The 10836-nt window shown below is 46.9% G+C and overlaps 1 protein-coding gene across 1 annotated transcript; it reads left to right on the top strand.

The window, feature by feature from the left end:
* The first annotated feature begins 1285 nt into the window (after positions 1–1285).
* Positions 1286–7175, top strand: LOC123136458 (auxin response factor 6). The gene is made up of 14 exons (XM_044555832.1): positions 1286–2038; positions 2437–2555; positions 2760–2858; positions 2956–3012; positions 3097–3252; positions 3368–3452; positions 3631–3721; positions 3837–4001; positions 4073–4195; positions 4527–4602; positions 4761–4908; positions 5034–6247; positions 6341–6531; positions 6618–7175. The coding sequence occupies exons 1-14, from the start codon at positions 1975–1977 to the stop codon at positions 6811–6813; spliced, it is 2784 nt and encodes a 927-aa protein (XP_044411767.1). The 5' UTR covers positions 1286–1974; the 3' UTR covers positions 6814–7175.
* Positions 7176–10836: the final 3661 nt, after the last annotated feature.

Raw genomic sequence — 10836 nt, forward strand, 5'->3', positions numbered from 1 at the left:
AATATGGCTGCATGCATCACTCAGGCCTAGGGTGATCCTCGTTTTCTAAAAAATGGTTTGATCTTGGTTTGAAGAACGGTTCTTTGTATGAAAAATACCCAAATGAACATGGATCTAGGGGCACTCTATTTGAATATCTTTTTGTAAAATAATAAAAGAATTCAGAAAATTCTAATCTTTTTTGTGAAACGACTTCTGTGGTCTTCTGTTGCGAATTTGTTTTTCTTTTCGCCGAGAAGAACACCGAAGTCATTTCTTCCCGAAATTTCATACGCGAGTAGAATACTTGCCATATCGCTGCGGAAAAAGTTTCAGAAAATTTTGTGTTTAAAAGTAAAAAATAAAAGTTTTAGTCCATAGCGTGCGTCTAGAACCATGAACCAAAAATTGCCGTCCAGGTTTTGTATATTTATACGGATATCAAACAAGTTTCTGTGGAAAGTTTGCTCTCCAGACGAGTGCCTCGAAGAACCGGGGCCAGCAGAGGTCCAGCACTCCAGTACACTGTTGAGTGAATTTAAATCAAGTCTGGTCTAGATGCATGTGCCCGAAGCAATAAACATATCAAGTCGTACACGTACGTTGGTTTGACCACACTAATGAACATGCAAAAGGAGAAGAGAGGAAAACAATACGTAATGATGGCGAGTAAACATTGGTCAAAAAGGCAGTATCACGGGGGGATCTACACGGGACGGAAAAAGCCCACTAGCTGACCGCGACTGAAAAATACATGTATACACTACTACTAGGAGAAGTTGGCGCCTTCTCATATCTCTCAAACACGTTTCGATATTCCATACTACCTGAGCATTCCGTCATCTCTTTATCAACAGATCGAGTTGCACAGAGGGTTTTTTCAATCGTACAGCAGCCATGGAAAACACATTGACGTTTGTTCGTCGACCAATTTGTCTGATACTCGTGAAACTTCAAAGTGAAATCTGTCTGCTGTAGAAACTAAATTCAGCTAATGATAAAAGATAAATATAAAATTAATATAAAGTTAAGTCATTTATTTTGAGACGGAGGGAGTAGATTTCACTACAAATCTGACATCATATTTTCAAACACGGCAAATCTGACGTGGCAAGTTATGCTGTGGCCTGCATGATAATTTACTTCAGTGTTAGAAGTGTACCTTTTCAGCCGGGTACATACCTGACTACTTGCATGAATTACACGGGGGCGGTGGAGAAGAAATGTAGAAAAAACTTACCAGAAGCATGCACGTTGCACAGAGAAAAAGTTGGTTTTTAAAGTGGCATGATAGAGAAGAGGGAGAGAGAGGGAGAGAGCGAGCACCACTCGTGGGGTTAAAACCCCAAGAACTGCATTGGAGCAGCAGCACAAGGCGCAGAAGCTGCAGCAAGAAGAACGGCACCGAGAAGAAGAAGTGCACTTCCCCCTCTCTCTCTCTCACTTCTAACTAGGAGCACGAGCACAGTAGCACGAGCAGCCAGGAAGCTACAGGCAAGAAGCAGCAGCAGCGGCAGCTTGCTCGCCACCGGCGGCAGCGGGCGGATCTGCCGTGGAGCCACGGCCGGGTCCTCCGGAGCCGGGAGCTGCCGTTCCGGAGCGCGTGGCGGCGAGATCTGAGGCGCCGCCGCCTTCTCGCAATCGGGAGGCGCGTTTCTTTGCCTAGCTCCCGCGGCCGCAAAGGCGGCGCATTCCCGCCGCCACCGCCGCCTGCTCCGGAAGGTTTCCCGGAGGCGGGGCTGGGGCTCTTGGATCGAGAGGCTCGAAAATTCGGAGTTCTCGGATCGAAAAGGACCGCGCGTTCGGGCCGGGTGCGGCGGAGGCAAGAGGTTTGGCTTGGCCGGTTTGGGGGAGGAGACAGCGATGGTGATGCTGTTTGGAAGCGCTCGTGATTTGGTGTAGAAACAGGAAAACAAAGCCTTCTTTCGTTTTCTCTGCTCCCTCGCCTCTCGGTCTCCTGGGCTCCTGTGTTGCCTTCTAGCTCGCTCGTCAAGTATGAATCTCTCGCCGTCCGCCGCCGCCGGCGGTGGCCTGCCAGATCAGCCGGCATCGCCGGAAGGTATTACTGTCTTGGCATTTCAGTTGGCAGTTTTCGCTTCTCTCGCTTTAAATCTGTGCAATCATGTGAGCCCCATCAACCTATCAATTTATTCTTCTTTGGGTGATTTATGCTTCTTGACAACATAACTGTCATGTTAATTTATCACTAATACACTTGATGACACTGTTTCTGGTTCTTTACAATCTGCCATTTAAATGTTTATAAAGAAATTAATATTTAATAGCGCAGAGTTTCTTGCCAAATTATTTTCCCAGTGAAAGGTGCAAAAGTACTACTATTACTTGTCGGATGCAGGAACCATTTTTCTGAACTTGGATGCAGGATTGCTAGTGTTGTTAACTGAACTTTATATATATCTTTTATGCCTTCTTCTCAGACGATTTTTCCCTTTTCAGTATCAGAAGAGCACAAGTGCCTAAACTCAGAGTTGTGGCACGCCTGTGCCGGCCCCCTCGTTTCTTTGCCTGCGGTCGGCAGTCGGGTGTTGTATTTTCCTCAAGGTCATAGTGAGCAGGTTACTATTCTTCCTCTCAGTAGAACGATTTAGACCGTGAGATGTTGTAGAATATCTACAAGTACCAGTAATGGTTGCAAAATTGATTTCATTTTCGCAAGTTCCCTTTTGAATTCCATGTCTTGCAGCAGTTCTTAGATGGTTCTGCCAGAACTGAAGATTTTAAGACACTAATGGACTCACATGGTTGAGTTTCTACCATAGGTATCGGCATCAACAAACAAGGAAATGGAGTCTCAGATCCCCAACTATCCGAACCTGCCTGCACAGCTTATATGCCAACTGCATAATGTGACCATGCACGTGAGTTCGGATCGATATAACGAATCTGTTTCAAGACCCAAGCAGTACCAGCATTAGCGTTGTCTCATAAACTTTGCTGCTTTCATTCCTTCTTCAGGCTGATGCAGAGACAGACGAGGTCTATGCACAAATGACGTTACAGCCACTCAGCCCAGTAATACAGATTTCCAACTAGTGCCATCTGTCCGTGTACTTCTGTTTGTAGCATACTTAGACTGTATCTTGATTTTGTTTGCAGCAAGAACTCAAGGACCCATTTCTACCTGCTGAGTTGGGCAATGCTAGCAAACAACCAACGAATTATTTTTGCAAAACATTAACTGCAAGTGACACCAGTACCCATGGTGGATTCTCTGTTCCCCGCCGAGCTGCGGAGAAGGTGTTTCCTCCGCTGGTACGTGCTGTTGGTCAGCAATTCTCTGCTGTATCTTTCGAACCGTCATGTTATATTTTCAGATCAACTGAACTGTATCATTTTAGTTATATATTTTCCTTCGATAATTCTGTAGGATTTCACTCAGCAGCCTCCAGCACAGGAGTTGATGGCAAAAGACCTTCATGGCAATGAGTGGAAATTCCGTCATATCTTTCGAGGTTAGTTATCTTGCAGCTACTTTTCTTGGTTCTTATGATTGTGATTTTTTTGGTAGTGTATAGTGCGTATAGCCTTGTATATACCCTCATTTCATACAGCCTTGCTCGATGCAGCTCATGTAAGATTCAAAAACTAGTATATGATGTAAAATAACTTCAAATCAAATTGTTGGTGCAGGTCAACCAAAGCGGCATCTTCTGACGACAGGTTGGAGCATCTTTATAAGTGCGAAGAGACTGGTTGCTGGAGACTCTGTCCTATTTATCTGGTACATCTGCTCTTCCAATTTATTTATTTTTTGAACAGCTAGTGCTCTCCATCCATACCCTACTGTTCTTGGCAGAGTTCTCTGCTGATATTCATTTGTGTCTTTGGTTGATCAGGAATGACAACAACCAGCTGCTTCTTGGAATACGTCGAGCAAATAGATCGCAAACGGTTATGCCATCATCAGTATTGTCTAGTGACAGCATGCATATTGGTCTTCTTGCTGCAGCTGCTCATGCTGCATCAACAAATAGCCGGTTCACTATTTTCTATAATCCAAGGTAGAACAACTTCTTACATATATCTGATCATTATCCTCTCAGATACTCAGATTTGTCCACGTGTTCTGCAGAGCAAGCCCTTCAGAGTTTGTCATACCATTGGCTAAGTATGTAAAGGCTGTGTACCATACCCGTATATCTGTGGGCATGCGTTTCCGGATGCTTTTCGAGACAGAAGAATCCAGTGTCAGGCGGTATGTCAATACTGTGTTTATCTCTTATAGTGATGTGATGTTGTGTGTACATCACATGGAGCTCTTTCCTTATCTTGATTCCACTTGCCCGAAGTATCGAATGTAGACAAGTCATTTGATGCCTTTTATATCTTGTTCTTTGTGTTGTCTGTATAGATAACTTGTTTCAGAACTCCCTAAATTATCACCACTTCTTCACTTGGCTCCGTTAAACTTGTGTCCGTTTTTATATGTATATCTATCTTGCTTGTTTTCTGCTCTGTTGTAGTGAGCTCCATGTTTTCAGTAGCACGTGATATACGTGGCCTAAACTGCCCATGTGTTCTTGTAGATACATGGGAACAATTACAGGAATAAGTGACCTTGATCCTGCTCGTTGGCCGAACTCACACTGGCGTTCTGTTAAGGTAGATCTTGAAATAAGAATTATCTGTTTGTCACTAAAGGCGGACCTTTACTTGCGTAATAGTTTGATTTCAAGTTGATGGTATGTTTTTATATTTTAGACATCTTCTGCCATGTGCTTTAAAATTGAGCGTGCCCTCTTTTTTCTTGAACCATGCAGGTTGGATGGGATGAGTCAACTGCTGGAGAGAGGCAACCAAGGGTGTCTCTATGGGAGATTGAGCCTCTGACGACTTACCCGATGTATTCATCTCCTTTCCCTATGCGACTGAAGCGGCCTTGGCCAACAGGATTGCCTTCCTTATATGGTACAAGTGACGATTGCATCTTTAGTCAATACCTTCAAACGATATCAGTGAACAATCAATGGTTTATACTTTACCGGTTCATTTTATAATGGTAAAAGTGATCTTACTTGTGATGGTTTTTGCAGGTGGAAAGGAGGATGACTTGACCTCTTCTCTCATGTGGCTTCGAGATGGAGCAAACCCAGGTTTCCAGTCATTCAATTTTGGTGGACTTGGTATGAGTCCTTGGATGCAGCCAAGGATGGATAGTTCCCTACTTGGTCTGCAACCTGACATGTACCATGCAATGTCAGCAGCAGCTTTTCAGAACACGACGAAGCAAGTATCGCCTACACTGCTGCAGTTCCAGCAGCCTCAGAACATTGCTGGTAGATCTGCTCTTCTATCGAGTCAGATTCTGCAGCAAGTGCAGCCTCAGTTTCAGGAGATGCACCACCAAAACATCAATGACAGTGCAATCCAAGGCCATAATCAGCCTGAGTACCTCCAGCAACAGCTTCAGCGCTGCCAATCCTTTAATGGGCAGAAATCGCCGCTGCCGCAGCAGCAAGAATCACACCACCAGCACCAGCAGCAACAGTCACAGTGCATGCAAACACCACAACATCAACAAATGCAAGAACAGAAGCACTCGCCTGACTTTCAGTGTGTACCAAATGGGTTGTCGGTTTTCTCCCAGCTTTCCTCCACCAATCAGTCTCCACCTTCCACATTGCAGACAGTTTCAGCGTTCTCACAGCAGCAGAACCTTCAAGACAGAAATATCAGCTCTCTTTCTCCATCGAATATCCCGTCCATGCATGACACATTGAGACCATTTCCTTCAGAAGCAGGTTCGAACCTCCAAGGCGTGCCAAGAACCACCCCTTTGCCTGTCTCTGACCCATGGTCATCTAAGCGGGTTGCAATGGAGTCTGTGATCCCTTCTAGCTCGCATGTTAACTCGTCGCATATACAACAGTTGGATTCAGCGCCTTCTAATATACCACAAAGCTCCTCATTAGCACCATTGCCTGGAAGAGAGTGCTTGGTGGATCAAGATGGGAATTCTGATAATCAAAATCACCTCTTATTTGGTGTTAATATAGACTCTCAGTCACTTCTAATGCAAGGTGGCATTCCCAGCCTTCAGGAGGACAATGGTTGCATTGCAAGCCTTCAGGACGACAATGATTCGAGCACGATTCCATATTCCACGTGCAATTTCCTGAGCCCTTCTCAAAATGATTTTCCGTTGAATGAAGCACTAGCTAGTTCAGGCTGCTTAGATGAATCAGGATATGCGTCATTTTCGGAAAATTCTGATCATGTAAATCAATCGACTGCAGCGTTCGTGAAGGTGACCGAATTGACTTATCCACCTAATCGTACCAGTAACATTTCTATTTTTTTTTCCATGAAAGCACTTTGAACTGACAAACTTGTCATGTAGGTTTACAAATCTGGAACCTTTGGAAGGTTGCTGGACATCACTAAGTTTAGCAGCTACCATGAACTTCGTAGTGAGGTAGGGCACCTATTTGGCCTCGAGGGCCAGTTGGAGGACCCTGCAAGATCAGGCTGGCAGCTTGTATTTGTTGACCGAGAGGATGATATCCTTCTAGTTGGCGATGATCCGTGGCAGTAAGTTTTTAGGCAACAACTTCCCAAGAATCTTTTGCCGCTGTTTCTGTGTCCACTCTTACATTCATGGATCATGTAATCTGCAGGGAATTCGTGAACAGCGTATCTTGCATAAAGATACTTACGCCACAGGAGGTGCAGCAGATGGGAAAGCAGGGCATCGACCTCCTGAGCTCGGCTCCTGCGAGGATGCTCGGCAACAGTTGTGATAACTACGCTGGCAGGCAGGAATCGAGAAGCCTGAGCACCGTAATTGCGTCGGTGGGTTCTGTCGAGTTCTGAAGATGTGGAGCCTGCGACCCTCGGCTTTTAAGTATGTTTCTGCAGCTCGCCCTAGTCTTGTGAACTGGAACCAAAGCACATAGATCAAGTGTAGCGCAAAGCCGTCAGCGTTCTGATGTTTATGTCATGCATGTGATATAGACCATTTAGTAGTAACTATGACATATTTGGTATGCACGCCGACGCGGATTTGTTCCGCGGAATACCAATGCTGTTGATGTAGGGCCTCTAATATTAGACTCTTTACCCGTGTTGCCCCTAATGTTTGTTTTGGTCATATTCTGTGCACTGATAGTGTTCTGGTTCCACAATGTAACTATTGACGATGTTAGCCGAGGATAAGCCTTTAAGCTGTGGTAAAACTCTCCACGTTTTAGTAGGAGTTTATTGCATGAAATTATGTTAGTGACTAGTGAGCTAATCCTGATAAACTCTCCAAGTTTTAGTTGAGTTAGTGACTAGTGAGCTAATCCTTCTACGTTCGACTTGAAATATATATTGCGTTCCCTGTGTTTATAAGCAACGTATGAGTTGAATGTTGTTACTTTTAACTTAATATTTCTATTATTATCATGACAGATAGCAATTAGAAGTGTCTGCAGTAACAGTAAGAAGTAAGATGGCAAATAGCACGTACTAGCAGTGCTGTTCCTCAGTAAAAAAAGAGATCGATATGGTCCTGGGAAGCTCATGTAGATAGATCCAAGAGGGGGAAGTCACCTGATCATTTAACAATTGTGTACGTATAATTTGCCACCTGCAAAGGCATGCCATGTGCCTTTTGGGGTCCCTATCTGATTGACCATTTTTGAGTGCCCACCCATTGAATTGATGGCTGAAAGAAAAATGATTTCCCTTCTCCTGAGGCCAGTGGTCTATCTGGAGGGTGAATGTGACGGCCTCTCAGCCCAATCACATATCAGTTTCTTCAGGCCCTGATGCCTGTTGTGATCTCGGTGCTCGCCGCAACGTTTCGACGTCGCGTCGCAGTCTCTTTTGGCGCTGCCAACGTGTTACAATTGGTTTGGTTTGGTTTTGTGTTTGCTTGGTTGCGGATTGCGACAAATTTAAAGTTGGATTGCAAAGGCAGGCGCGCGCACGCACACCACCGCCTTTTCGAAGATACGCGCATTTTCCTTGGCCCCGTTGTGATCCCTCGGGTGATCCCCATCTCTTTCAGATCTTCGGCTGGGACCCGGACTCGCCTCCCGGATCATCTTCGCAATCTTGACTTGAGTGGGAAACTGAAACCTGGCGCCGAAGCCGCAAGGTGGAGCACTGCCCCCCCACATTTCCCCCGTGCCTTTTCCAGATGTTTGCCGACGGTGGCAATGTGTCGAGACCGTCAGTTTCCCCGTGTTTCTTCCTGGTGGCCACTAGGCTGATAGTTATCATCACCTCGTGTGATCCTACGGCTGTACTGGTTTAAGGAAGCAGCTTGAATAGTACAGTAGTGCTTTCTGTCCATGCTGCTGCCTTGGACCATCAACTCGCTGTTAATTCTTCACCTTTTGTCATACCTGCAGAATATGGCACCAACTGTGAACCCACTGCATGCCTTTATCGGTGGATAAGTACTATCCATGGACTTCCCCAGAAAGGAACATCAGTACCATCTACTGTGTGTGCAACCCAAAAGGGAGATTTATTGCAGGTGCAGCCAAGTTTGGTTCAAGCTGTGACATACTATTTGTCTGGAGCTGGCCCCGATATCCCAATTAGGGCAAGACAGTACATGCCAGATACACTCGTGAATTATGCCCCCAATGGGCAGCCGCGGTTATCATCCTTGTCTCAGCTTCCCTTGTACTGACATGGCCCGATGCCTTGCCTGATTCATGGCTGCAAACCATCGATTAGCTTCATTCAGTTCTCATGTATTCGTTAGTCAGCTACCAATAAATTACAGCACATGTAATGGTATTCTAGAGTCGTGTTTTTTCTTTTCATTTCAAAAAAAAGGTTGAAACCCCGGCTTCTACTACAATAGATGCGCCCAATCATTTAAGAACCGCTAAAAAAGTCAATAATGGTGAATGCCGCTACGCCCCACCATCTAGAACCGGGGTCACAGCCGATCCGTCCGCATGACCTACCAGGAGCATACACCTGGTGCAGCAGACCCAAAGCGTACACTACATGCACACGCTTCAGAAGCCACCACCACCATCAAATCGCTGACCCATCACTAGGAAAAAGGTCCTCGCTATCCTTGGCAGGCCGACCAGCCATCGACGCTGCCACGACGCCAAACAACACCACTGCCCTGCGCCCATCCATTAAGATGCATCCGTCGCCGAGACTCTGCTGCAACATGCCGCCGAGACCCAAAGACGTCGACGCGGCAGATGCCACGTCACTCCACCTCCTGACGACTTCAACAAGCATTTACTCCGAAACGACGCCGTCATGCGGGAAGACGACACCAAAAGCGCTGCCATTGTCCGATCTGGGAGACTCAAATCAAGGGTTTCCCCTCGGAACAACCCGAGCGAGGAGATGATGACTACAGTAAAAACGAGCCTTCAACAAGGTAACGGCACATAGACACTACCATCGCCAGCCAAGACCGAAGTTGGAGCACGGTTTTCACTGGCAGCCACATCTCCCGACTCACGACCGGCTAGATCACCACCAAGTCGCGTAGATCAGCTCCGCGCTAGCCCCAACCGCGCCGGCATACGACCACCGACCGTGTCGACATGAATGGGACAGCAGAACCAGCCCTCCACAACGCTCTTACAGCACCGCCGCGAGCAGCCACCACCATGTCGTCGCCGGGCGCCATCGCCGGCAGCGAGCTGCCGCGCCGTGGAGGTCCAGATCGGGGGCTAACCTGGATGCTTAGCACCTGGTCATCCTAATCTAGTCGTGTATATTGTTCATGCATTGTTGACACCCACGACCAGTCAAGATGAACTCACAGGGGGGGAAATAGGGAGATCATATGTAAAACAGGCCCGGGATATTAGGTACTACTACCTCTGTTCCAAAATAATTGAAGTTATAGGTTTGTGTCAAGTCAAACTTATTTAATTTTGACCAAGTCTATATATAGGAAAATAACATCGACATTGATGGTGCAGCGTCGATATCAAGGATTAGAGCTAAGAGCATCTCTAGCAGATCCCACTAACAGGGCCATCTAGCAAAATAACCGCCGGTTTACGAGACGGAGGCGATTTTGCCGGCCTGAATAGGTCCCGTATATTGAACCATCCCGACTTTTTTGCATGATGCTGCAAACCGCAGCCCATTTCCACCATATCTATGGGAGACACCTCTCTTTTTGCCGGATACCCTTTCCTTGGTGGGAACTCCATTCCCACCCGCTTTCGTTCCCGCCCCACTCCCGGCCATCGTCGCCACAGCTCCCCGCTGGTTCTTGCTACCCTGGCTGCCTCGCGCAGTCTGTTAGCTCCGCCGCCCCGCGTGCCACATCTATTCCACCAAGTTTGAGGGCAGGGGTTGTGCCTATTTGTCTCCGCGGGCTCACGGTCGGCGCTGGTGCCATCGATCCGCCCCGGGCTTGGCGCACAGCCTTGTAACCGGCGGATCCAGTTGGTTCCGGTGCGAGCCTCAGAATCGGTGGGGGTCGCCTGTGGGCGTCGGTGGAAGGGATTTCGACCAGTTTTGCTTCGGACGTATGGGGAGAAGAAATGGGTGGTTGGCTTTGCTTCGGCCGGCGGGGGAGAAGAAAAGGGTGGCGGGCTTTGCTTTGGCCAGCTGGGAAGAAGAAAGGGGCGGTCGACTTTGCTTCGTGGGAAGGTATGTTCAAAGACCGCGTTATTTTGATTCAATTTTGATTAGTGAGGTTCGGGTAAAATTCACGGGCGTGAATTTTTTAGATGGATTGGAGTTTGTCCTCGTCGTCTTTGTTGGATGATTCAAACATAGAAGAGATGATCCTCGACGACGATGTCGACAACCTAGTGTTTCTGCATCTCATGGAGGAGATTGAGAAGGACCCGAAGAAAAAGCGCCGCAGATCCACCGTTGGCCGACTATACCTTCCCCGCAACC

The sequence above is a fragment of the Triticum aestivum genome, chromosome 6B (assembly GCF_018294505.1).
Source record: "Triticum aestivum cultivar Chinese Spring chromosome 6B, IWGSC CS RefSeq v2.1, whole genome shotgun sequence".
Taxonomy (NCBI): domain Eukaryota; kingdom Viridiplantae; phylum Streptophyta; class Magnoliopsida; order Poales; family Poaceae; genus Triticum; species Triticum aestivum.